This window comes from Myotis yumanensis, unplaced genomic scaffold, assembly GCF_028538775.1.
Source record: "Myotis yumanensis isolate MYYU_CA2020_CCGP unplaced genomic scaffold, mMyoYum1.0.hap1 SCAF_18, whole genome shotgun sequence".
NCBI lineage: Eukaryota > Metazoa > Chordata > Mammalia > Chiroptera > Vespertilionidae > Myotis > Myotis yumanensis.
Genome location: NW_027223769.1, coordinates 23,391,790 through 23,418,960, shown reverse-complemented (window position 1 = coordinate 23,418,960; position 27,171 = coordinate 23,391,790). Strand labels below are relative to the sequence as shown.

Genomic DNA, 27,171 nt, shown 5'->3' with positions numbered 1-27,171 from the left:
TTGCTGTCTTGGCATGAATGGAACAGCACTGTGAGAGGTCACTTTGCTCCACCCTTACCTTGGCCAGACTCTCGTCTTCTTGGACGCTGAGGGTCAGAGGCTGAAGGAAACATCCAATAGCAGAGCTCTCAATCAGCACACAGATAGGGACTATGAACACCCTTGGGTTAGATGTAAAAGTGTATGCATATATTTTTTTCTGGAAGCAGGGACCTTAGCTTTTCAGATTCTTAACTTCCAGAAGAGTTCAGAGCTGTTACTTTCTCAGACAGAAACCTAAACATGCTAATACCTACCTGTCTCTGTACGAGGGAACCCAAAGTACTAGTGCTCAGATAGATGTGGAGGCTCTTTAGGCAGCCCCACTCTCTTCCCGTCATTGAAAATATGTCCCCCAGGCATGGGTTCTGTCGATCTGGAATGTCATGGTTGTTGCCAGAAAAGAGTATTAATTCAGAGAAACCGTTGCCTCTGAGTATGGTGCCTTTGGAGAACTTTGCCAAAATGCCTGGCAGCCAGTTTCATATGATCATGGATTGACTTAAATTTTCATTTTGTTTACATTCCATTTCATTTTTTACAGAACTTATCTCATTCATTCCTCTGCTCAGAAACGACTCCTTGCTACCTACCTCAGCAAAGCTAGCCACCTTTGCTGGCTGGTTTGTTGAAGGCCCTCTGAATCTCACCCATCCTGCTACTCTCGTCCTACTTTCCCCACTCAGCTCCACAGGCCCCATTAGGCTAAAGGCTGTGCGTTTGTGCGTTGGCTGCTCCCGTTCAGACAGTTTCATTATTTGAGGGCCCAGAAAATAAGGCCAATAAGAAGGGTGATGCTAAGAAGAACGAAAGAAAGAAAGGTGATGCTGGGGCCCTGGCCGGATAGCTCTAGCTCAGATGTTAGAATGTTGTCCTGATTTGCCAAGGTTGTAGATTTGATTCCCGATACAAAAATCAGTCAATCAATGCATAAATAAGTGGGACAACAAATCAATGTTTCTCCCTCTCTCTCTTTCTCCCCCTCTCCCTCTCTCCTTCCCTCCCTCCCTTTCTCTCTCTCAAAAAAAAATCAATAAGTTTAAAAAAAAGAAGTGATTCTGAATGCTTGGTAATAGGATTCTAGTTTTTCTGACAACAGGTACTTAAAATGTCACCATTCCCACCGCAGGGCCTATTTCTTATGTCACCTTGATTCATTTGGTTGTCAAGATGAAATCCCCAACGGTGCTGACAGATCATTCACCATGAGCTGGGATAAGCCCAGTGAGTCCTTGCTTACAAGGGCTGTCGGTACAAGGAAATTTTAAAATCAATACCATTTGAACCCAAATCCATTTTCCCCTCATGACAGATTATTCTTGGTGCCCTTAAATGTCTTAGAAACATTTATGTTGTCTTAATCCTTGAGCGGTCATAACAGTGAATTCCCTGGAACTGGTGATGTTAGCAGCCTTGCGTGTGGCATGCTAATGTAAAGCCTTCCGTGTTGTCCATCACAGTGGAAGCAGCCTCAGCACTGTCAGCAGCATGACCTTTCAGTACTGGCTGCAGGACACTGATGAGGGGAGCATTCTCAGGAGACAAGAGGGTGGCCTCCTGAGGCTCTGGGAGTCTTCTACCTTGAAATCCTGGAGCTCCCGACTTATCTCTTGAAAACTGGTTCCTCTCTACATCACCTTTGCCTTCCTGGTCATGCCACCAGCACACCAGTTCAAAGGCTGTGTGATCCTCTCAAATTTTAATCTCTGCCCCACACAGCCTCTAGGTTAGTATTCCCAGCCCACAGCTGTGCTCATGTGCCATTCACAATAGCTTCAAATAATCCTCAGTGTCACCCCATTGTCCACAGGACAGCAGAGCACCCAAGTGCCAGTCTGACTTACCCACCTCTTACCATTTTCCTGCACTTGTCTGTGCACTGACTCTGCTGATCCCTAAATATCTTTTGGAGTTTTCTGCCACTCTGCATTTGCTTATGTTATTTCCTCTCCATTCACTCATTCAACAAATATTTATTGAGAAACTTCAGGCACTGTCTTCGGTTCTAGAGCTGCATTGCTCAATATGGTAGCTCTTAACCACATGTGGGTATTTAAATATAAATTTTAAGCGTACAGGGGGATAAATGGTGATGAAAAAAATAAATAAAATGAATTTTCTTTTCTTTTTTTTTTTTTTTTTTGCTTTTTCTTGTGAATTTAAATTTTAAAATCCATTTCCTGAGTTGCACTAGCCACATTTCTAGTGCTCAATAGCCACACATGGCTAGAGGCTACCATACTGGATGGTTCAGATTTCTAATATTTCCATCATCAGGAAAGTTACGTTGCATGGTTTTCTACTAGAGACACAGTGGTAAAGAAGACAGACAAGATCCCTGTCTTTAGGGAGCTGTCATTCTAGTGAGAAAGGCAGGCAAGAAGCAAACATTATCGGGTCATCCTAAGTACCGTTAAGAAGATACAGAACTGGACAGGGATGCTGGTGGGGGTGGAGAAACGTACTCACCGTCATCTCCTGTCAGTTATGTTCCAGCCTTTTAAATTCAGCTCAGTTAACAACTCTGCCATGGAGCTTTCCCTGAAGAGCTCAGACCAAAACGTTTGTTCTTTCCTCAAAATGGCCATTGCAGTTCGTGCCTTAATCATCACTTTGTCACATGCTGGTTTACATGATTGGTATTTCTGCACCTCTCTTAAAATTCCACTGAACTATGAGAAAAGGAGTCCTCGGCTCCTTATCCCGGCTCTAGCTCTGTGGTCTCTCACTCTCTGAGTTCCTCTCTCTTTACCATGCTTTCTTTTTCTTCACAGAGTTTATCACTACCTGATATTATAAAATACATATATTTATTATCAGACTTCCCTTCTGGAATATAAATTCTGTGAGGGAGTGAATTTTGTCTGTTTTGTTAACTGCTTTCTCCCTGGTGCCTAGGACAGTTTCTGGCAGGTAGCCAGTGCTAGGTAAATATTTGCTGAGTGAATTCTTGACTAGCCTTGGTGAGTCATTTCATCTTCTGAGAAGTTCTGTTCCTCTCTATGAGCTGGCTTGATAATACTTGTTTTTAGAGGGTATTTGTATGAGAAAGTGCCTCCTGGGTGCCAGGGCTCAGGAAGGATTACTTTAATGAGTGTCAGCCTTTGCATCACTGACCTGGACCTGGAGGTTCGAAGCCTCAGGATATCTCCCAGGCCTGTGTGCCTAAACGTGGAAAAAAAAGACCTGAAACCTTGGGTCACTGCCTCTGAAGTCAGGTTGGCTTTGTTGCCTTGGTGTCAGGACCAGGAGAAAGAGCAAGCTGGCTCACTATTTTGCCCAACCTGAGAGCTGAGGGCCCTGCCTGATGACAGTCCTCAGCCCTCATCTGAGCCTCAGGAGTGCAGCTGTCAGCCAATCTGGCGCTGGAGTGGGTACAGACACCAGGGAGCAGGAAGTCACATTCTTCTGTCCTCATCTCCCAGGTGACTCTGAACAACGTGGAAATCTGCAGTGAAAACATCTCTACTCTGAAGAAGACGCTGGAGGTACAGAGGAAATTGCCTACTGCTTTGAGCCCCTGCAGTCTCCCCGGGAGGGAGCCCTGTGCACTCCTGGTGGGACTGTGGCAATCGGCACTGAGCCAGTCTCTCCTTCTCCTTCAGAGCACGGGAGGGGTTCACTAGTGTGTGACCATAGGAAGAGCTCTGGCCCAAGATCTGGAAGATCAGAATTCAGATTAGATCTTCCAGCACATACTTAGCATGTGACCTTGGATAAGTGTCTTAACTCCCAAAGCTTTAGTTCTCTCATCTATTGAATGATGCCCTACTTTGGGTTTGTTGGGTGGCATAACAAAAACCATGATTGAAAACACTATAAAAGTGATAAAGCCCTCTATAAATGTGAGAGATTGAGATGAGATAGAGTCACCAAACCTTGTACAAAGCTGGTTGCTGTTACTATTTTTTAAAGGAAGGCTGCATAGTATAGTGAAAATTGTTTGCACCTGGAAGTCAGATACCCCTGAGTTCAAATCTCCACTTGACCACTGACCCGTGGTGCAGCCTCAGGCAAGTTCTGTTCCCTCCCTGAGCCTCAGTTTCCTCATTTGTAAAACAGGGAGAGTGATCTCTGCCCCCCAGGGTGGTTGTGAGAATTAAACAAGGTAATGTAAGCACCTAGTACGTGAGAGGGATGCAGTAAGAGTAAATTGTATTAATAGTTACAAATAACAACGTGGAGCAGTCACTGTAAGTGTCAGAGGACAAGGGGCCAACTCTGCCTCTGGGGAAGGAGGGAGGCCAAGGTCCTTCTCCCTCGTGCACTTGTACTCAGCTCTGCTGCAGAAGCACAGGCTCCACATGCACAGGGCTGGGCAGACTGAGGAGGCTGGGGGCCAGCACACAGGGAAGGGGACCCAGGAGCAGATGGGGTTTCTGAGCAGCTCAGGGAGAACAGTCAGATGGGAGGTGACAGTAGTACTGTAAACTGGACTAGATGATGAATGTATCCCAAAAGGGGCTTTAGAATTGGGTAAGATGAGAGTGTCTATCACACTGTATGTATTCTACAAGGTAACTGTCGTCATTGTTTCTGAGTCATGGCGCCTTATATTCCTGACTTCATCTTTTACTTGGTCGGTTGGATTTTGAAATAAAACTTTAGGAAATGTTAGGCATTCAGAACTGAACTGATAGAATTAGCCAAGTGAAAGAAAAAAGGATAGCAAAAATCTAAAAGCAATTCCCATAAATCCTACCCCCTTTGGATTTGCATTTCACATGTGTCCTTAATCCATGAGGTCAGGCGGCATGATGTCCATCTTACAGATGAGGTTAAAGAGCTAATAGTAAAGCTTGGAGCTGCTGTAGGAATGCAGGGCCTCTGCCCTCTAGATCTGTCCCTTTACGACTCTCCCACAATGCTGCTCCTGCTGTAGCCAAAGCAGCACAGGCTTTCTAAGGAGGCTACAAGCAATGTGGGCAGTTGCAACCCAAACATGGTGAGCTTCAAGCAGCTCCCCCTGTGGAGTGCTGTGCACCTGGGCTGTAGTGTGGGGATTTGGAACAAGTGCTTTGAAGCCAGAGTTCCCACCTGGAATCCCAGCTCTTCAACTGACTGCTGCGTGGCTTTAGTTATAACTTCTCTGTGCCCAGTTTCCTCATCCATATAACAGGGATAATAATAGTACCTACTTCATAAGATAGATGCTTTAATAAAAATAAAATGCTTAGAACAAGGTAAGCAGTTGAATCTTAGCTCTGTTCATGATGATCTCCCTTGGGCTGCCAGACTATAATATTTTAAAATTAGAAATATAACAATAGCTGATATGTCCTTAGTGCCTACTATGTGCCAGGCATTGGGCTAAGCACTTTGTGCATCATTTCATCCAATTCTCACAACCACCAAGGAAGCAGGATTTGTGTTCTTATTTTATAGACAGTGAAATTGAAGTTCAGAAACTAAATCACCTGACCAAGGTCACTCAACTAATAGGTGGCTAAGCCAGGAATTGAACCTAGGAATGTCTGTCTCTAAAGGTATGAAAAAATGTCTGGTTTTTGTGTTTCTTATTCACATCCCTTAACACTGATACCCCCAGATTACAAAGGGGGAAGTGGGAGCCAAGTGGCTAGCCACCAGGATAGAATGTAGGTTTCTGAAACCCACTCAGGACTCGTGCCTAGGATGGGCCTTAGCTGTTCCCAGAGGTTAGAGCAGGAGAAATGGCTGTTGCATGTTGCTGCCCTCCCCAGTGCCTGTGGCCCTCGCTCAGAAGCCTGAAAACTGGGTGTTCTCTCCTAGAGTGACTGTACCAAGCTGTTCAGCCAGGGTATTGGTGGGGAGCAGGCCCAGGCCAAGTTTGACAGCTGCCTTTCTGACTTGGCCGCCGTGTCCAGCAAATTCAAAGATCTCTTGCAGGTAAGCCCCAGGTTCAGCTACTGGCTGAATCCTCTGCCTGTGTTGCTTGGAGGAGATTGTTACTGCCTTACCGTGGGCTCTGTGAATAAAGAAACAGGAAGGAGGGGTGAGGAAATAGCATGCAAGCCACTGAACGTATGCAATCCCTTGAGACTAAAGGCCCCGTTGGTCTTTCAGCGATGCAACTGTCACATTGACAAGCTAGCATTCTGGCCTTCTAGCATCTGCACTTGGCCCCACTGTGCCAAGAGCCCTCAGAAAGGTGCTCTGAGGAATGGAACCACATGGTTACTTAGACCCACTGCTTGGCCTTAGTCACAGGTGCTGCCTAGTACTGGGCACTCATGTTGCCTCCTTTTTTTTTTTTTTTTTTAATAAAATAAATTTTTTTATTGATTTTAGAGAGGGTGGGCAGGGAGAAAGAGAGAGAGAGGGAGAGAAACATCAATGAAAGAAATACCGATTGGCCTACTGGGGATGGAGCCCGCAACCCAGGCATGTGCCCTGACTGGAATCAAACCGGCAACCTCTTTTTGTATAGGGCGACACTCAACCAACTGAGCCACACCAGCCAGGGCCAGAAATCTCTTCTTTTGAGAGTGTACACCAAGCTTGTCAAACTCGCAACCTGTGGGCCCCATGTGGCCCACAATGAATATTTGTGTGGCCCAGCCATTATAACGTTATGTAAGAAACATTTTAATAACAATTTTGTAACTTGATTTTTACAATATCCTGTTATACATAATTATTAATACCGAATTACAGCTCTAGCCGGTTTGGCTCAGTGGATAGAGCGTCGGCCTGCAGACTTAAGGGTCCCAGGTTTGATTCCAGTCAAGGGCACGTACCTTGGTTGCGGGCACATCCCCAGTGGAGAGTGTGCAGGAGGCAGCTGATTGATGTTTCTCTCTCATTGATGTTTCTAACTCTCTATCCCTCTCCCTTCCTCTCTGTAAAAAAATCAATAAAATATATTTTTTTAAAAATACCGAATTACAACGTTCGCTAATGACTGATTATTATAATCATGTCATTACACTTACGTGCCTTACTCGCAGGCACACCATTTCCTCCACTAATACTAGCAGCGAATATTTTAGCAGCCGACTGCCCCATCATTAGTCTTGTACTGACTTGTTTGGTGTGTGCAACAGGAAATATTTTGCTTGCGGAGAACAAGAAAAATAGGTTTATTTGCGTTACACTTATTAATTTGTGCAGTTATTCAGTGTCTGGTAAGTTAATGTTCAAGAAAAAATATAAATTTTTATTAAAATGTTCTATTATTTTATTTTAACGATTACTCATTTACTTCAGCCCTTTGTATTCAGCATGTCTCTATCGAAATAAACCTACATTTCTATGAAAATTGAAGCTTTTGTTTTTGGCGGCCCACATAAACTTAAGCCTTGTTTATTTGGACCGTGTTAGCCTTTGAGTTTGACATGCTTGTTGTACATACCATCCTCTAGGCCAGCGGTTCTCAACCTGTGGGTCGCTACCCCTTTGGCAGTCAAACGACCCTTTCACAGGGGTCGCCTAAGACCATCCTGCATATCAGATATTTACATTATGATTCATAACAGTAGCAACATTACAGTTATGAAGTAGCAACGAAAATAATTTTATGGTTGGGTCACAACATGAGGAACTGTATTTAAAGGGCCAGAAGGTTGAGAACCACTGCTCTAGGCCTTATCTCTGGCCTGGACCTGAATTGGCACAGATCTGGAAAGGAACTGGTGTTCCTGGCCTCTTTTATCAGCATTATCTGTTACACTTCAAACAAGGCCTGCAGATAGTCTCAGAGCTGGAAGAATGCCCTGGCAGTCGAGGATGGAGCTGGAGAAAGGAAAGGAGTAGGTGCCTTCTGGGTCTGATACTTGTACTTTGCAGGAAGGGCTGACAGAGCTAAACAACACAGCAATCAAGCCACAGGTGCAACCTTGGATCAACACCTTTCTCTCTGTTTCCCACAACATTGAGGAGGTAAGCCTGACCACGGGAGCCATTAAGCTCAGGATTACCCTCTTGTTCCCCTCCCCCCAGCTGGAGGGCAGTGGAACTGTACAGACTAGTCTAGTCCTCACACTCTTCTCAGGCCCACTTCCCTCACCCCCATAGCCTAGGTTCCTCCCAGGAAACAGGCTGTTCCTATAGTCAGAAGGGCTCAGAAAAACATTTAAAGGGCGTTTGCCTTGACCTGACATATCCTCTTATTGAGGTTCTTTTTTCTTTTTCTAATCTAAGGATATTATTCCTATAGGACAGAGGTGGGGAATCTTCTTTCTGCCAAGGGCCATTGGGATATTTATAACTTTATTCGTGGGCCACACAGAATTGTCCACTTAAAAATTAGCCTGCTATATTTGGTCAAGCATTTAATTAACTCACCCCTAATGCCTTAGCAAGACCAGATTAAATGATTTCTCAGGCCTTATAGGGCCTGCAGGCCAGACATTCTCCACCCACCCCTGCAAGAGTAAAATGCCAGGAGCTTTACCATATTGTATGGGCCATGGCTACAGGCCAGGGCCGTTTGCCAGTGGGAAGTGTGGTGCAGAAGTAGCAGCAGTCACTGCCTGCTGCAATGTCCAAGGTGGTTTTAAGGTGAATGAGTCAAAGCTACCAGGGAAGAAGAACCTCTTCTGTTAGAAGGGTGGAAGTGGGTGGGTGGGTGTAAATGGTTCTTCTTGGAGAAGCCCCCAGTGACCTGTCTTGCTTCCTAACAATAGGAAGAATTCAATGACTATGAGGCCAACGACCCTTGGGTGCAACAGTTTATCCTTAACCTGGAGCAGCAAATGGCAGAGTTTAAGGTGAGCAGAGGTCCTAGCAACCAGCTTATGGAATTACCCACAACTGCCCCAATCAGCAGGCTGAAAGCCCTCCCAAGTCCCAGCCTGTAGAAACACTCCTTGATGGCCTCATGTGACTGTCCCTACCCCCCAAAAAACTCCACTGTGTAGGCAGAGGGATGGGGGGCTCCCGCTGATGTCTGGCCTCTGTGTGTAGGCCAGCCTGTCTCCAGTCATCTATGACAATCTGACCAGCCTCATGACCAGCTTTGTTGCAGTCGAATTGGAGAGAGTGGTGCTGAAATCCACCTTCAACCGGGTAAGGTCAAGGGAGCAGGGGTCCCCAGCTCTGTTTCTCCTTTGAGGAAGATGGGGCCTGTCATTTGCATCCTTGAATAGTGACTGGGCTTATGTTCCCCTGCAGCTGGGCGGTCTGCAGTTTGACAAGGAGCTGAGGTCACTCATTGCCTACCTTACCACGGTGACCACCTGGACCATCCGAGACAAGTTTGCGCGGCTCTCCCAGATGGCTACAATCCTCAATCTGGAGCGGGTATGTGGGGTCCCCTCAGCCTAACCAGGGAAAGGTGTCTGACCACATTTGGATGCCAGCCACTCCACCAAAACGCCAGCAGCCCAGCCCTGCCCGGCACCTTCTTCCTGGGCTCCACTGTTCTGAGCCTGGTGGAGCCGAGGCCTTCCTCAGGATAGCCACTCCCGGCTGACTTGGCTGTTCTCCCACAGGTGACTGAGATTCTGGATTACTGGGGCGCCAACTCCGGCCCGCTGACATGGCGCCTCACCCCCGCTGAAGTGCGCCAGGTGCTGGCTCTACGCATAGACTTCCGCAATGAGGACATCAAGAGGCTGCGCCTGTAGCCCCAGGGTGAGCCCACCCGGCCTGTCACACTAAGTGGCCACAGCCAAGGAGCTGAGCAAGGCTGTCTGGCATGAGGAGAGCGCGGATGGCCCAGACTCCTCCACCATTGGCAGCAGGGAAACAAGGCACGGACTCACTCCACACTCCGCACTCAGACCGAGCTTTGGGAGTAGCCTCTCCCCACCAAGGGGCGGGTCTCCCTGGGCTCCTAATTGGTGGGCAAGTCAACGCAGGCCAGCCTTCTCCAAGGTGGTCATGCTCCCCCCTGGACACTGCAGCAAACGGACTGCCTGCCCTAAAGGATGTGGGTGCATCTGGGGACCTAGAGAATTAGGTTTACTCCGAGAAGAGGGTGTGATACTATGTCCACTCTGATTAAAGAGACTCCTCGGAGAAATGCCAGTGTGCTGTTTTCAGGGAGGGCTGGGTGCTACAGGGCAAGATAGGTGTACCAGTTGCACTGAAATGTGAAGGCAAAAGCCTAAAGCCTCAGCCTCCTCCCACAGCCAGAGTGGCACACAGCCCCTGCCAGGACCCACTTGATAGTTGGTGACTCACCTGACCCTGGATCCTCATTCCCCTCTTGGGCCCTCAGCACCAGAAGTTGGATCATCCCCAGGCAGTTTCCCACAGTACCAGGGAGGTGGGAATTCCTCCTGGCAGGAACGGAGGAGCTCTCTGAGGACAACCTCAAAGGGCAGATTCGATTTATTCCAAGAAGGTCACAGTTCTGAAAACCTAGGGCCACATGGCACAGTGCATGGTACAGGTTAAGGCCTGAGTTGGCAGGGACTGGCTGTAGACCACACTGGCTCACTTCCACAGACATGGGGCTGGACCCCCACTCCTACCCCCACTCCCCCATCAAGTCAGCCTGGGAGTGATACTGAACATGAAGTCTATTCAGGCAAAAGCCCGGCCTCTAAGGAAGGCCACAGGAAATCCTCAAAGGGCCTCTTCAGGGTCAGCCTTACCAAGGGACCCAGCCTCTGCTAGGGCTGGTTGTCATCCCCTGCCAGGGCCTCCATGGAGAATAAGAAGGTCTGGGCCCCAGCTGGCTTTGTAAAGGCCACAAAGGACACTGACCTTAGGACCTTCCTATGTCCAGATGGAGCAGAGGCCACGCCTAGGCCACAGTTAATCAAGAGGTCACAGTCCTGTTCCCAAGCGTGATGTCTCTTTCACCAGGGGGCTGGGCCCAAACTCAAGTCAGATTCCTTTGCGAGCAGATCCATAAAGAGGTAGATGGGGAGTCGGAGGCTGAGTGCTCTGAAGGGAGGGGCTGCTGTAGCTCCAGGTTTTCTCCTCTTGCGGAGGGACAAGCCTCATGGAAGGTGCATCAGGTTGAGTTCTCACTCCCCAACAGCTGCAGGCTCAGACCCTGAGTGTCCACTTCCACCAGGTGGACGCTGTAGTTCCCGAGGCCCTGGGAACAAACGACAAGAGGTGTGTAGAGGGATCTGTGCAAATCTCTGGCCTTCTGGAGGCTGACCTGAGGCTGCAAGGCCAGGGGGACATGTCGCTATAGCCCCTACTTAGCCAGTGGGCCACAGTGAAGGCTCCTGCCCCCCCACCAATTACCATACCCAACACCATCAGGTACCTCAGTCTTGGCCAGCACGGCCTCCAGAGCCTCCTTTTGCTTTGGCTCCTTGGTCAACAGATAGAGGAAGCCCCCACCACCTGCCCCTGCCAGGCTCTGGCCATACACGTGGGGGGCCAGGACATCCATCATTCGCCGCACAGCCAGGGGCTCACAGCCTGGAGCCATGCGCTTCTTCTGCTCCCAGTACAAGGTCAGGCACTGGCCCAGCAGAGGCAGGCTTCCTGGGGTGGGGGCAGAGAAGGGAAAGGCGTGCCTGAGCCAGAATATTCTGTCAATGCCCATTTATCGATACTGAAGTGCCAAGAGGTGCTGCTTAACCAGGGGCAGGAAACAGGAGTAGTAAAAACCACCTCACAGGGTTGTCTGAGGACCCATGCACATAAAACTGACATGGTGCCCAGCAATGTCCAGTAAATGATACAGCCACTCACTGGAACCCTGCTTAGCTCTGACTCCCTGGCACTCGGTGAAAGGGCCCAGCCTCTTCCCCCACCTGCTTCTTGGTAGATAGGACTGGAGGCCTTCCCCATGGTGCAAGTATTGTCCTGAGATATGGCTCCCATCTAAGTGAGACCCTAGGGAGGACAGATGGTAGGCTTCCGCCCCCGGGGGCCTAACACCTGGGGCCTGTGCCAAGCCTGAAAAGGCCCCTGGCCTTAGACCCATGGGCGACCAGACCCTCACTCCTGGTGCCCTGCCCCTGGGAGGGAGCACCTCACCTTGGTGGAAGGCTTTCGCGCACTCCTCCGTGTGCCGCACTAGGCTGTGGGCATTCTGTACGACGGCAGGCAGCCGGGCATACCAGCTCCTCAGCACATCCTGCAGATGGGGCGGGAGGGGTGCGATGAAGGGCTGGGCCCTGCCTCCCTTCTGCCTCCCTTCTTCCTCCTGGGGCGGAGGCTCACCTGCAGCAGATTGCGCGCCAGGCGGGTCTTGCCAGTGTACACCAGGAGTAGGTGGTCATTGAGCGTCTGGACAAAGCCCTCAGGTACAGTGATCTCTTCCACCTCCACCTTCAGTGGCAGCTGAGCCCGCGAGCGCCCCACCTTGATACCAGGCATTAGACCACCCACTTGGTCCTGCCAGCCACCTCCTGTGAACCCAGAGTCCATCACTGTTGGAGCCTGTCTGGCCCAACTTCTTTCTCCCAGCCCAGGCTCTGGCAGGAACCAGTGGGCAAGATAGCTTCCCCAACTCCAGCTGGGCCCAGTGAGCTGTCCAGCTTCTGTCACCAGCCTTGGGAACAGGATGAGCCCAGCAAGAGAAAGGATTTCACTCCAGAACACAGCTTGAGTGGCTATTGATTACTGTCTTTCCCCAATAGACCACATAATTTTTGAGAGCAAGGGCCCTGTATTTGTTCATTTTACCCCCAGGGGCCAACACTGAGTGGATACTCAATAGTTGTCAATTGACCAAATGAAGGGTTTGAATGGTACGTCCCAGAAGAAAACTAGGAAGGCCTCCCTATTTGCCCCTCTTGCTGATAACTACCTGTTATGGGATGTGAGTCATCACAGCAAAAGGAGGGGGTGGGCTGCAAAGGGACCGGAAAAGGTAGCATAACCGGCATCTATACATCTTTGTGACAGTTTCCTGCCCAGAATCACGATGGGGATGAAGCCTGACATCCTGGGTGACCACAGCACCCTAGGATTGGGCCAGACAAACTAGCTGCTCCCCATTGTGCATGATTCCAAGGGGCCATGGTGGCGAGAAGAGGGAGAAGCCTGTGATCAGAGCCATGTTCTGGGCCCTCAGTGCCCCCCACGTGGCTGGCGGGAAGGGGGAGGATGGACACAAATGACCATAGCCCAAGGGAGAAGCAGGTTGGTTGGGAAGGCAGGGTAAAGGTCCCGTCCCCTACTACAAACCCATTCTGCCCAGCCCCACCCTCAGGGACAGTCCTGGAGGCAACAAAGTCATGAGGAATAAACAAGTACCTAACACATGAAAGGCAGAGCACAGAACCTAAAGGTGCTCCTAACACATCAGCTCCTTTGAAGTAGAAATGTTTCAAGTTGCACATCACCAGAGGTCAGAGTGATAAGGCAGCTCTAACCATGTGAAGGAACAGCAGTTAGGTGGCTGTCGGCAAGCCCAGGGGAGCCCCCGGAAGCACTTAGGAAAGTGCCAGTGACCTCCCTCCCAGCAGGGGCGGTCCCATACCTGTGGTGAGCACCTGCTCCAGGTGCAGCACTGCGTGGATCAGGGCCTCCCTGCTCACCCTCCGGCCCGCGGCCCGCTGCAAGGCGGCCAGGGCAGTGCCCGCCAGGATGCTGCTGGTGCCTGCAGGGCAGGGAAGAGGTCAGTCGGGCATGAAACACCTCTGCGCAGCCCAGACCTGCCCCACCCCCTCGGTCTGTTGGGCAGAGGTAGTGAGGAGGAAGGAAGGCGAGGCTGGAGGGCAGGGATGGAGTGGTTGGCAGCAGGACAGGGCCCACTCACCGAGGCCAGAGCCGTGGGGCAGCTCAGACCAGGTGTGCAGCTCGAAGCCGCCCCCGAAGGTGCGCAGCAGCTGCTCACTCAGCGAGAGCTTGGACCTGACTTGCACGATCCCCGCACAGATGAAGGCCGCCTTCAGCAGGGCCCCTGGGAGGGACCAGCACCCAGCAAGGCGTTTGGTCTCCAAAGGCAGAAGCAGACATACCACCCACCTCCACTATTTCCCATCTAGGGGCTCAGCTAGGGGACAAAAGCCCAGCAGCAGTGCAAGCCCATCCCCAAGCCCCCAAAAAGATCTCTGGGCTCCCCAACATGGGCAAATGTGCCAGCTCTGCCTCCTGTAGCTGCATGCACCTGGGCAAGGAGACCTCGGGGCTCCTCAACCTGAGCGGGTAGCCCTCAAGCCGGGCCCCCATGGCCAGTGGGGTCTCCAGGGTTGTGCCCTAGCCCCCAGCTAGCTATGTGTGCCGCTCCCACCGGCAGACGTCCTGGGTGCCCTGACCTGGAGCATGGGGCTGGCCGTAGTCCCGCATGTCCTCCAGGCTCCGGCACACTATCTTCATGGCCATCTCATCCCGCCGAGGCCCCACTGCCAGCCACAGCTCGGGCTCCCAGATGCGGCGAGCCCTGGCCCCAATGGGCCGGCGGCCATCCACTCGCACAGCCAGGCCCAGCACTGCCCCACCAAGCTCATAGGCAAGGGGTGGCGTGTCGCTCCAGCCTCCTGCAGCAGTTGAACAAGACCAAGCTGGTCAGGGGGCTGCCTGCCCGGCTCTGGGGTGGCCACCCTCACCCCCCTCCAAGGGACTCACCAGAGAAATCCACGCGAGCTGGGCACTCAGCCACCACCCACTGCCCAGGTGCCGGCAGCCCCACAGGCTCCGTGGAGACAAAGTGCTGGGCGGACATCACAGCCTGGCGGATCAGGATCTGCCCGGCCCCCTCGTAGTGGCGAGCCGCTCGCACTAACAGGACTGGCCTGCCAAGAGGGAAGGGAGAGGTGGCGGCATGGAGCCCCAGGCTGGGGGCAGGCTGCCTGGGTTTGGGGCCCGACTTCCTTGGGCGCCCCCTCTCTCTGGTTTGCACCTATAAGTATGACCAGGGGTCCTGACATCATTGGCACCCACCTGCTCAGCCACTTGTCCCGCTCCTGGGCAAGTGCCTTCACGCCCCCAGCCAGGTCTCCACACTCCAAGTACGAGAAGGGCCGAGCCCACTCGGGATTGGCAGCCGGCCCACTCCGTAAGCCACCTTGGCCTTCTGCCATGCAGCCCAGGACGTCTGCCACACAGGCCAGCACCCGGGCCGCCACACCTGGGTCTCCTGCACCCACTGCAACTGAGGGACCGGAAGCCGGTGGTTAGGGAAGGGACCTACCCGCCCTGCCCTCTTCCCCAAGGGACTGTTCAACAGCCCCACACATTCCTGACACCTCACACCTCTTCACTTTGCCCAAGATGTGCCCTCGCCTGTGAATGCACACCCCACTCCTCTGCGTGGCAAAGTTCTCATCCTCTCTACCCCCACCCAGGTTGCCCAGAGCGGTTAAGAACTCAGACTCGGGGGTCAAACTGCCTGTGTTCAGTCGCAGTACCACCCCAACCAGCTGTGTGGCTGTAGGTGAATGACTCAAATAGGGACCACTTTCCACAATCGCTGGGATCATCAATGAGGTGCTGCCTGGGAGAGCCTGCCACATCCCCCGGGGCTCTGGCACCTACGTTTTGGCACCCAGTACAAAACATGTAGGGTTTGTGCTGCTCACTGGACCCAGAGGCTCGGTCCCAGGCCTCAGCCTCTCATCAAACTCCCTACTGACAAGAATGAAGCTTCCCAGGAGCCTGAAAGCAAACTCCACTGTGTGTCTCCCCTGCTCTGAAGTCTCCCACCTCTTGTCACCAACCCAGAGGGAAGGTAGGGCAGGTGATGCTGGGCCTGGCTCCCCCACACAGAGACCCAACAGCTCACCCTGGTCCAGCGTGGCCAGCAGGAGCCCAGGGCAGCCCTCGCGGACAGCGGCCCGGATCAGCGGGCGCAGGCTGAGGTCCTGCCTGGCCTGGAGCACCTTGCGTGCCTTCTGCAGGGCCTGGCGGAAGAACAGGTCCCGGCGGGAGGCCAGCGTGGCAGCCCGGTCCAGACAAGGCTGCAGCTGCTCCCAGGACAGACGCCAGGAGGCCCGCCAGGCCCACAGGGCCTCACCCCCATCCTCCTGGGGGTCCAGCATCCACAGCATGTCCCTGGGCCCCAGGGCCCTCGAGGGGTGGAGCACAGGAAAGAGGCGGGCGCTGAGAAGGCAACGCTCCGTGGGGGGCGTGTCTGGGTTCCACAGGTCCCAGTTTCTGATGTGGGGAGAAGGCACATTAGCAGGAGGCAAGCCCGGGCTCCTGCTTCCTCCCCAAGGCCTGCCTGCCTGTCCACTGGGGGCTAATTCTCGGGGGGGGAGGGGGGGGCGGCGGGACAAGTTCCTCCAGGAGGCACAAGCAGGCCATGTAGGGAGGGGGACGAACTGCCCTGCCCCCTTTCCCAGGCCTCTGGACAAAATCCCAAAGCCTGAGCACAGGCAGGAATTAGGAACTGTCCAGGGGGAAGTGCTGGGGAGGATCAGACTGCCCCAAACTACCCCAGGCCCCGTGGGCTGGTGGGAGGGCAGGTGCTGCTCTGGGGCTGAGGCAGAGATGAGCCTGGAAGAGGCGGCCGCCCTGGCTGCCGAGGCCCAGAGGCCCATGGAGCCCATCGATCTTACCGAATGCCTGTCTTCTGGAAGAACTCATTCCAGGACATGTTAAGGTATGTTCCTGTCCCCTGTCTCTGGGGGAAGTGGAGGAAGCAGTCAGGGCTTCAGGGACCACAGGAAGGGAGGGGTTAGGGACACTAAGACCAGAGGGGACAGGACAGAGACCTGCACATATGAAAGCAACTTCGGAAACACTGTGTCAAGCCCGGGAGCTCAGCGATCCTGCCTAGGTGCCGGGAACCTGGCGCAGAATCCCAGTTCTAGGCCCAATCCATTAAAACTGGCTCTGCAGCCCAAGGCAGGTCACCCCCCTCTCTGAACCTCAGTCTGAACCTGGCAGAGCAGATGAGGAGGGAGATCAAGGCATGGCGAGACTCTACTGGCTACAGCCTATCCCTCAGGCCAGCGCTCAGCGAGCCCTGCCGCGGAGTGGAAACTGGGCTGGGCTCCCTGGGCTCCCCAGAGCCTGAAGATGGGGGTGAGGGGACGCAGGGCGGGCACCTACTTCCCAGCTGTCCAGACGTCCAACGAGAGTGAAGGCACGAACAGGGGCTCCGTGCAGCCGCACGTGGTGCCCCTGCAGGACAAGGTCGTGCAGCCCCAAGCCGTGTAGCGCCTCGGACTGGGCCGCGTCCAGGCCACTCACAAAGCAACCAGTGCCGATGTGAATGGGGCCCTGGCAAGGGAGAGGGCGGGCATCCTGAGGGGGCAGTGCCGCTCCAGGCACCCCCCAACACACACAGGGCCTGGCCCCCACAGCCTGGCCTGCCCCCTGCCCCTGCTCTCGGGCCTCACCTGGAGATGGCAGTGCTGCAGGACACTCCCAGGACCCAGCTGGACGGCGCCCTCCAGCAGGCAGTTGACCACAGAGCTCCCAGCCCCCAGCAGCTGCAGCTCCTGAGCAGCCAGGGAGAAGGTCGTGAGTGCCCTCTACACCTGCCCTGGCCCCGGCTTCAGGCCGACTCTCATCCCACCAGTTCATGCTGCTCCCAGGGGCCAGCTCTCCTGCACAGGCCTCCAGAGAAGTCTGGACTCAGTAACAGAGCTCCCACCGGATGGCAGCTTCCCCAGAACACCTCTCCCACCAGCCCAGGTACCCCCACCACGCTGAGGGCAACCGCGGAAATCTGTCTGTCCCCTTCCTCAGCACCATGGCACTGACCCAGGCCCATCACCTCCCCAAGCAGACCCCAAAGAAAGGGGTGGGGTCTTCTCTAGCGTCTCCACCAGGCAGACCTGGACGTAGAATCCTGCCTTGACCACTTCCTGGCTCTGTGGCCTGAGGCAAGTTACTTAACCTGTCTGGGCCGCCGCTGCCTCGTGCCAAATGGGGACGATGACATCTATATTCGTGGTAGTCTGCTCCAAGCCTGGGCTGTCCCTTCCCTTTCTAGGATCCCCTATCCCACCTGTCCTCAGGCACCGCTGCTGGTCTTACCTCCACCTGGGAGTGCACGACCTGGGCCCCAGGAGTCCCGGGAATCGTGAGGCTGAGCAGGAACTCACTGGCCGAGTTGGTCATGTAGCTGTAGCTGCCGTCGGGGACATATGCTGTAAAGATACAAGCCGTGACCCCACCCCTATGCCTGCTGCTGCTCTGAGCCCAGCCAGGCCTCCAGCCGGCAGACACATCTTCATCGGGCCCTGGAGGGCAGGCCTAGCAACGAGCCCCTTGTGCTGATGGGGAAGCTAAAATCGAGAGAGGCTCAGTCACCTGCCCAAAGTCACACAGCTAGAAAGTGGGAAGACTGGGCCTGGAGCCCAGGAATGAGACAAAAGGAAGAGTTATTGGGGGTGGGGGGAGGTGGGGGTGTTAGGCCTCTGGGTTGGGAGAGGACAATTGGCTGATACATGCACTAGACCTGCCTGGTCCGGGAGCCCAGGGACCAGGCAGGAGGCAGCCTTGTAGCTCTGGGTAGGGGGTCCTCACTCTGGTGGCCTCCCGACCCAGAGAGCCGAGAGGCAGCACCCACCCATGGTGAGGGGCTGATCACGAAGCTCCCTCCACAGCTTGGCCCGCGCCACCTGAAGATAACCCTCGACGTCTGCGTCGCTTTGCCCCGTTTCCGGAGGCCGCCCCGCCAGGAAGTCCTCTCTGCTCACATTCCGGGCCATGCACAGCAGGATGTCGAAAAACAGAGACAGCTGGGACGAGGATAGGAAGCACAGCTATTGGGGGGCTCCTAGGCCAAACTGGGGCAGCCCCATCCCCAGAGACACGGACCCTGAGAGGGGAAGGGGCGAGCCTGAGGTCACAGAGCCAGTGTCGGGGCCTTGCCCCCAGGCCAGGGCCCCCAGCCCCCACCCTCAGTCACCTGGACAGGCCGGGCTCCGGAGTCCAAACCCATGTAGGTGCAGGCATCCAGCGGGGGGCTCACGTGAGTGGCCAGGAGGTGCTCAGCAGTCTCCACGGAGAAAAAGGCGACTCCGGAGACCTGGAGGAGCCCCCATGAGGGTCAGGTGGGGGGACCCAGGGTCAGGCTTGGGCCTGAGTTGGGGGAAGACACATAAAGATGGACCGAAAGGCTGGCTGCTATGCCAGGCAGAGTCTTTCATCTTCGGGACCCCTCCTGCACCCAGGCTTACTGGAGGGGGGTCCCCTGAACAGGCACCTTCTGGGACCCCCCTCAGTTTCCAGGCCTCCTCCCAAACCTAGTTCTCTATCATCCCCTGGTCTGGTCCCAGACCCTTACCCACCACTCATATCCTCACCCTGCATTCTAGAAGGATCCCCCAAGTCGGCTTCCAGACTTCCTCCCAACGCATTCCTGAACTTTCTCGTGTTCTTGTTCTAGCCTTTCCCGTTCAGGGCAAGACCCTTTCCTCAGATTCTGGCTCCGCCTGCTCCTCCACCACAGATTCTGGTTCTACCCTGCCCGGGAATCTTCTAGAAGGAGTGGAGCTCTTCCCCGAGCAGGAAGGCAATCCCGCCCTTTTCCACGGGGTCCCCAAAGCCCCCCAACCTGGGTGGCAGCCATACCAGTGGCACCCGTCCATCAGGCCTGGCGCACCGCTGTATGTCCGCCTCGCTGCCCTGGTAGTAAATGTCTAAAACGAAGCCCTGTGTCGGGGGAGAAAACAGAGTTAGGGAAGGGGGCCGAGGCCGATCAGGAACAGGGACACAGTGAAAACCCAGGTGCATGTCCGACAGGTGCCAGCATGCTCCCGGTAGCACTGTCCCGCCCGACAGGAGAGGGGCTTTGGTGTCTTCCCAGCCCCAGCACAGAGCCTGCCACAGGGTCCACGTGCAATGCAAGTTTGGCCAAAGACTAAGTGAGCATGAGAGCTGTTGCCACAGAGGAAACTCCTCCGAAGCCAGACTGTACTAGAAAGTCCAGAGCAAGAGGCCGCCCAGAGCACAGGACCACGAGGCCATCCCAGCCCAGCTCAGGGGCCCGTGCCACTGCCCCAGGGGCACTACCTGGGAGTCAGTGAGGTAGACACCATGGTTCCGGGCGTAGGCTGTGGTTCCTGGAAAGGCAATCACTCTGGCTCCCCGGAAGCCGCCCCAGCTGATCCCTATGGGTAGAGAAGTCAGGAGCCTCCCCGGGGGCCCCAACCCAAGGCAGGGAGGCCCCAACCAGGTAAAGAGAAGAGCTCAGGGCAGGGGCGTCTGGGCACCTCTGAAAGGGAAATATGGTTCCCGAGCCAAATGGACGTTCCTCTGGGGGAATGACGATGCCTCCCCTCCCAAAGTTCCACCGCAGCCCTGGGGGGCAGGAGGGGCAGGGCTGGTGTCTCCCTTCTACAGCTTCCCTTCTGAATAGGGCAGTGGGCCAGGCCCAGAACGGGTGAGCGAGGACAGGCACAGCCCCCCTCTGGCTACAGCAAAGGAGGAGCTCCCCAGCCTTCGCAGGCTCACCTGGGTTGGGAGGAACAGACAGCAGCATGTCGGTGCTGCAGACCCACACACCTGGTGGGGAGCCTGGGCCCAGCTGCGGGAGAGAGTGCAGATGGTGGGTGGCCTGGCCCAGCCCCTCCTCTGCTCCCACACAGCCCAGTGTCGAGCCTGTCCCCCTGCTCTAGGGAGAATCTGAGGTAACAGGGGCCTTCCTTGACCCTCCTGCCCACCTCCTGGGACCACACCTCCCTCCAGTTTTGCCAACACTCATTTCCTAAAGCTCTAACTCTAGGCGCCGCCAAAACCATTCTTCCTGGCATCCCGTCTGAGCCAGGACAGGCTGCAGCTGGTGGTGCAATGAGAGAGGAGCGAGGCCCTAAGGCACCTCTGGCCTCACCTGATAGGTCATGATGTCCAGCAAGCGATCCAGGTTGTAGACCAGAGCCTCCACGGGGGCCTGGGGATTCTCCACGGGGAGGCAGGTGAAGGCCCGGCCACAGTCATCAAAGGGGAAGTCTCGACCCTAGCAGGGAAGGGGCAGGGGAAAGAGCCCTTGGGGCAGGGAGCCTGGGCACACCCCCGGGCTGTGCAAAGGTGTAAAGTCATCAAGCTAGAGTGTTTTCTTGTGTAACTTTCCCAGTTACATGATTCTAGTAAAAAGTTAGAAAATTCAGATATGCAAGAAGAAAATCTCTCAGGAATAATAACCATTCCTCTCATTTTGAGGTATACCCTTTCAGAATTATATGCATATATTCTTTTAATTTTTTATTTTTTACAAAAGTGAGATTCTGAAAAGGTAGAAACAACAGAACTTAACACACACACTCACATTTTCACACACACACACACACACACACACACACACACACAGGTAAAACTGGGGACGTAACATGGGGAACTATATAAGCCAGGTCCTGCTTTGAGCATTGCATGGATCATCTCAGCATCTCCACACAAAGCAGGGACCATCGCCGTCCTGATTTTACAGATGCGGAAACTGAGGCCTAGAAAGGGTCCAGCGCCTTGCCCAAGGTCACGGAGCTGGGAAGTCTCTTTCAATGCACAGAATTAGATGGACTTATTCATCCCTTTCTAATATCCTCGCAGAAAGATAATGCTATTTCTATTTAGCCAGTTGCCTATTTTTTGGATACTTGGATCAATTATGACTCCAGTTCTTCTGGATTTGCACAAAAAACACCTTGCAAACACACCCCTATCCAACCCTGAGGATCGATGGGTCCAGCCTTCTGCATGGCGCCCCGCCCAGCATCTTACTAACCATGTGCAGGATGAGGATCCAGGCCGACTGTAGGACATCAGAGGTGACCACCTGCCAAGAATGGAAGAGCCCTGTAGACAAGCGGCCTGGGCAGAAGGCACCAAGGATGGCACCTTCTTGTCTGGGGAGAGGCCACTGAGGTACGACAGGAACGACGTGAGCACTCACAGTGAAGCCTGCCCGGGCACTCAGGTGTTCAGCAGCCACCAGCAGGGCATTGAGGGTGGCTCCTCCGCTGCCCACACGCGTCTCAGGATCCTCCACAGCCAGTAACAGAGTCCCGGCGGGGATCTGCTCTCGTTTCTGCCGCACTTCCAGCTCTGTGGTCAGAACACAGCTGGGACCTGCTCCCCAGCCTCCCAGCCCTGGTCCCAAGCAACTAAAGCAAACCTACTGATAATTATTTCATCTTTGACTCAGTAGCTTTGCATGTAGTAGTGCATTAGCTCTTTGCCCAACTCTGTGAGGGAGGTACAATTATCCCCATTTTACAGATGAGAAAACCGAGTCTCAGTGAAGTGACACGGTATGTCAAAGGTCACATGGCTAGGAAGAAGCAGACTCTGGATTTGATATAGGAGGTATAGAGGTGTGGGGAGGGGTTCCTACATTAGGGCAGAGTCGGGAGGGAGGGTCCCCTACCTTTCTGGAAGACCTCGACGCTGTCCTTGTACTGGCATGTCAGGATGATAACCGTCCAATTAACCCCCTTGGGCTGCTCCATTCTAGCCAAAGTTGAGGGGCTTCCTGAGGCAGAAATAGGGGTGTGCGTGGATTATTTTATGTTGTCATACCCTAAGATTGATTTTTGTATTGTTTTATGGATTTTAACACTTGCATAGATTTTTGTGGTCACCACTACGGTCACACTTGACAATCATCAATCAGTTCTCTACAGCTAGAGTTGGAATGTAATCTTTTGAGACTGGCTTCTTTCACTCAGCACAATGCCTCTGAGATTCATCCAAGCTGGCTGTGCATATCAGCACTGTAGTTCTTTCTTCGCACGGACCTTCCACAGTCTGTTTCTCCATCCACTCACTGAAGGACATCTGGGCTGTTTCCAGGTTTTGACAGCCATGATTAGAGCTGCTATAAACATTCATGTGAGAATTTAGTAGCAACCTAAGACCTCATCTCTCCAGGTGGATTCCTCGGTGTGGGATTGCTGGGTCATGTGATCAGTGTGTCTTTGACGTTCTCATTCTGGGTGCACGTGATCTCCTCAGGGGAGGAAGTGATCTCCTCAGGGGAGGAAGTGAGGGGAGCAGGGTGGGGGAGACAGGGGGTCCCACCTTAAAACAAGAGCCTACCCTTTCTGCACCACTGGCCCCTCAGCATTCAGTCATTGGCTGTGATCTGGGAGGAGGGAAGGCCTAACCTCCCAGGCTCCTGAGGCTGAAGGGAATTCCCTGGAGAAGGGGACAGTTGTGGGAGGAGTGCACCAGCCTGTTCAAGGAATCTAGGCAGGGTGCCAACAGTGCCCACTACTAGGGACTTCAGGGGGGATCTCCCCTCCCAGAGGCTCCACGCCTGAAAGAGGCTGCCACCCCACCTGCCACCATCTTCTTTCGGGCACTCTGAGCAAGTGAGGGGAAGATGAGGCCAAAGCTATGGCTTCACCCCTTCCTATCTCCCCCAACATTTCTCTCCTACCAGACGGGAAACCAATCTGACTCCAGGGCCCCTGGCCTCCCCAAGACCTCTGCAGACAGGTCCCCAGGAGTGCCCTGGCATCGGCCTCTGGCAGAGTCCCAACTGCTGTCCTGCGAAGCAGCCCACCCCCACCTCTTCCCTCCAACCCCCAAAGCTCAGTGCCAGAGCGATGGTGGCGCTAGCTGCATGCCTTCCCAGGGGCACAAGGAACTCATGGCCAGCCCACGCCCCAGCCAGAGCCAGCAGGAAACCTGAACCTCAGCAGGTTTCTTCTTAGGCCCGACTCCTCTGCCACCGGGGGACAGACCCACCACTTAGCAACACCTGCACTCCCACAAGCTGGCAGGGAAAGCCTCAACCACTAACAGAAAGTGCTCTGTTCCCTGCTCAGCCCAGCAGGGAAATCCAGAGGGGAAATCTGAGCTGAGATCTTGGCCAGGTTCCTGAGGGCCAAGGCATTCCTAGGGATGCCCAGATGGCCTTCCCAGTAAATGGGTGGCGAGAGATTCCAGCTTGACCACCAACTTACTGTGTGATCTTTGGCACCCCTACCCCCTCCAGCCTCCTGAAGCAGGAGTGTCACTGACCAATGTCCCCCAGCTTGTTCCCATAGAGGCCATGCTTCCCAGCGGCTCCCAACTAATGACTCAGCAGCAGGGCCAGGAAGACAGACCCCTCCCAGCAATTTAGGGTTCCTCTGACAGGCAGTCTTGGCTCCAGGACTGCCCACCCACCTACCAGAAACTCTTAGAACCTCACCACAGTCTGAGACTGTTCCCGCCCATCACTCCCCTGCTTCCTCCAAGTTCCCTCCTCATTTTCCCTCCCCCAATAAATCTAACCCCATCTTGGTCTCGGCTTCTCCAAGAACCTGAACCAACATGGAGAGTATAATATCATCTCCTTCTTGGCACCTTCAAAGGAAAAAAATCACTGTATGAACCTCTCACTTAATGTGTGGAAAGTACCATCTTTATCCTAAAAAAATAGATGAGGAAACTGAGGCACAGAGAGACTGGGTCACATGTCCAAGGTCACACAGCTAGCAAGTGGCAGAGTCAAATCTGAACTCCGTAGCGACAGATGATCTGACTTTGGATGGTGGGCACACGGTGCAATGCACAGATATTGTAACACAGAAACCCTCAGCACAGAACAACCTTTATGTTCATATTGACCAATGTTACCCCAATCAATTTAGTTAATAAATAAAAATCTGAACTCAGACACTTTTGCTCCAAAGCCCATTCTCTTAACCACTACACTGAACCTGCTGTGTAGGATTGAAGAAAAAGAACAAAAGGAGTAAATATATATAAAGTGCTCCATTCAGGTTGCAGTGAAACGGGGAGGATGTTCATGATCACAGCCATGAGGAGTGGGCTCCCCCACTCTGACCCAGAGTTAAGACAAGATGATTTCTCTTTCCCACTACATCCCTGCAGGGTAAGTGTTCTGTCCATTCTCCAGATGCTAATAGATGCTACCACCATGACTGGGACCTGCCTCTCTCTGATTCTTATTTAAGTCATGGTACTAACGATGTTTGGTCCCAAGCAAAGGTGACAAAAGAGAGCAAGAAGAAATGCCCCCAGGACAGTCCAAAAGTCTGAGCTCAGTCTTGGCCTCAGCACCGTGACTAGGAGACACAGGCAGATGACAGGTCGTGGCCAGAGCGGGGAGGGCAGCCCTATCTGGACTGCATCCAACTAGAGACTGGGACAGAGGAACAGCTCTGGGCTGGGAATCAGCCCCCAGGGCTCCCTCCCCATCTCGGACTCTGAGCCTCAATTTCCTAATCTGAAAACTAAGGCCAACAATACCAACCTCCTAGGACAGTTACCAGCATTAAATAAAATGTAAAATATGAGACACATAGCAGGAGCTCAATGCATGGTAGTTCTCTCCAGCAGGAAAAGGAAGCAGGAGTGTTTAACTTGGCCCTGGAGCTGGTAGGAAAGAAGGCTCTGAAATATTCTCTGAATCAAAGATGATCCTGAAGAAGAAAAATAATCAGGGAAGCCCTAGCCGATTTGGCTCAGTGGATAGAGCGTCGGCCTGAGGACTGAAGGGTCCTGGGGTCGACTACGGTCAAGAGCACATGCCCAGGTGTGGGCTCGATCCCCAGTAGGAGGCATGCAGGAGGCAACCGATCAATGATTCTCATCATCAATGTTTCTATCTCTCTCTCCCTCTCCCTTCCTCTCTGAAATCAGTAAAAATATATTTTAAAAAATAATAATCATCAGGCAAGGCCTAGGGAAATCAAGCAAGGCTGAGGAGCATGCCTCGCCAGATCAGCCAAAAGGGTATTTTATGGTAACACAAAAGGTGGACTGATACTTGTAGCTAATACTTAGGGGCTGCTTTTTTCAGGCACCATGCCAAAGGCATTGTAGTATCAGCTCATATGACCTACTCTGCAGTCCTCCCTAAGAATTGGATCTTACCGCACTCATGGTAGAGGTAAGGAAACTGTAGCTTAAAGAGGTGAAATAGCCTGCCCAAGGCCATACAGCTGGTACAGGCCGAACAGGTGTTTCCAAGTCTAAGGTCCATGTTCTTAACCACCCTATAGGAACAAGACATCTCTCTCCTGGGGCCTCTGCCCTCAGTCATACCTGACATCCGTACAGAAAACTTAGAAAATAGCCTTCTATTTCAATATTCTGCCCACTTTTTTAGTTGAAATACTACTTACTAAATTGGGGGAGGGAAGGAGAATCAGGGACAGAAAATATTAAGACTTTTTCATATGCTGTTTGAAGAAAGGTAGGGCAGGGACCTTGCATTTTAGAGCTTTCAAGGGAAAAACAGGCACATGGAGGAATCTGATTTGCCTTCTGGTAAGAAAAAAAAAAAGTGGAAACTGATAGGGAATAAAATTACACAAAAGGCAAGCAAAGTAGTCTCCCCTGATCCACGGGGAATACATTCCAAGACCCCCAGGGGATGCCTGAAACCAAGGACAGTATGAACCCTATACATGCTATGTTTTTCCTATGCATACATACCTACCTATGAAAACTTGCTTTGGGTGGTATCCTTTCTCCTTAATCAACTGGTGCAACTCTGCTGGAAAAGTGGCAGCAGCTTCTTCGCAGCGCACACGGCCTCTCCTGTAATTTTTATATCACTTGCTGTAAAAATGGCGTGGTGTCACTCTTTTCAGGGGACCCTTTGCTGAAGTCTTTGTACACTGCTTTCGGGCACAACATGTTGCCATCCATCAGAACACATTTTCTGTTCCTGTCTTCTACCCACAAATTTAATGCCTTTTTCATCTTAACCAAGCACTTATCCCTTACGGCGGCTGTGTAACTTTGGCAATTTCAAGTGACCTCAAAGCTAGCACGGATCTCTTTTTCCTTCTTCACAATTTCACAGCTAGAAGATTCATTCTTACCATAGATCTTAGCAACCTCAGCATACGAATTTTTTCTCTTTCCTTATTAAGTCGAGAACTCTCACCTTCTCGCATAAAGGAAGCACTTTACGGCTATTCGGGCATGTCTGAATCGCCAGCACCACTACTCTTGCACTATGGGGCCATTATCAAGTCAAATAAGCGTCACTTGAACTTCGATACCTGACAGTGGATCTGATAACCAAGAAAGTTACTAAGTTACTAACCAGCCGGTAGCATATACCGCCGGGATATGTGGGGGAAAGGGGTGATTTACGCCTCAGGCAGGAGGGCGCAGGCCAGGGGAGGTTTCATCAGTCTACTCTAGTCGGAACTTCAAACAACTTAAAGCATGCATTGTCTATTTCTGGAATTTGCATTTAATAGTCTTCAGATGGAAGATCTCAGGTAAATGAAATCCTAAAAGCAAAACCGCGGATAAAGAAGGGACTAGCGTAACTGAGATCTGTGCATAGTGACGAGACCCCACGGGGCACAGAGGCAGAAAAGCGACCTCAACGCAAAATCAGCAGCGAAGGCATCCAGCACCCCACCTGCCTCCGGGACGAGGAGGCCCTGGAGCCGCCTCTCCTCCCCGTTCCCAGCGTTC

General features: G+C 53.0%; 2 protein-coding genes across 2 annotated transcripts in view; one reads left to right on the top strand and one right to left on the bottom strand.

Moving 5' to 3' along the window:
* The window catches only part of COG4 (component of oligomeric golgi complex 4), a 28,230-nt gene extending 18,245 nt beyond the window's left edge, over positions 1 to 9,985 (top strand). Inside the window, exons 13-19 of the mRNA XM_070398911.1 lie at positions 3,465 to 3,527; positions 5,791 to 5,907; positions 7,807 to 7,899; positions 8,646 to 8,729; positions 8,926 to 9,027; positions 9,133 to 9,261; positions 9,453 to 9,985. Of these exons, the coding sequence (XP_070255012.1) occupies positions 3,465 to 3,527; positions 5,791 to 5,907; positions 7,807 to 7,899; positions 8,646 to 8,729; positions 8,926 to 9,027; positions 9,133 to 9,261; positions 9,453 to 9,587 (723 nt within the window). The 3' untranslated portion in view covers positions 9,588 to 9,985. The remainder of the gene's footprint in view (positions 1 to 3,464; positions 3,528 to 5,790; positions 5,908 to 7,806; positions 7,900 to 8,645; positions 8,730 to 8,925; positions 9,028 to 9,132; positions 9,262 to 9,452) is intronic.
* Positions 9,986 to 10,278: 293 nt separating this feature from the next.
* On the bottom strand, positions 10,279 to 26,481 carry FCSK (fucose kinase). The gene is made up of 24 exons (XM_070398910.1): positions 26,174 to 26,481; positions 22,142 to 22,246; positions 21,668 to 21,819; positions 21,500 to 21,550; positions 20,612 to 20,737; positions 20,236 to 20,308; positions 19,795 to 19,892; positions 19,354 to 19,434; positions 18,689 to 18,808; positions 18,347 to 18,518; positions 17,812 to 17,924; positions 17,169 to 17,270; positions 16,879 to 17,049; positions 16,383 to 16,447; positions 15,608 to 15,978; positions 14,767 to 14,977; positions 14,452 to 14,618; positions 14,142 to 14,363; positions 13,643 to 13,786; positions 13,364 to 13,483; positions 12,100 to 12,287; positions 11,914 to 12,013; positions 11,192 to 11,415; positions 10,279 to 11,014 (listed from the first exon to the last, which is right to left on the bottom strand). Exons 2-24 carry the CDS (start codon positions 22,221 to 22,223, stop codon positions 10,928 to 10,930), a joined length of 3,240 nt encoding a protein of 1,079 aa, XP_070255011.1. The 5' UTR covers positions 22,224 to 22,246; positions 26,174 to 26,481; the 3' UTR covers positions 10,279 to 10,927.
* Positions 26,482 to 27,171: the final 690 nt, after the last annotated feature.

Bases quoted from the DNA above. Each gene is read 5' to 3' on its own strand.
- FCSK (XM_070398910.1), bottom strand. From the start codon at position 22,223: ATGGAGCAGCCCAAGGGGGTTAATTGGACGGTTATCATCCTGACATGC. The intron at 17,925-18,346 runs GTGGGTGCTGCC...GTATCTTTACAG, and splicing joins TGATCAGCCCCTCACCATGG to CATATGTCCCCGACGGCAGC. The intron at 15,979-16,382 runs GTAAGATCGATG...TCCCCACATCAG, and splicing joins TTCCAGAAGACAGGCATTCG to AAACTGGGACCTGTGGAACC.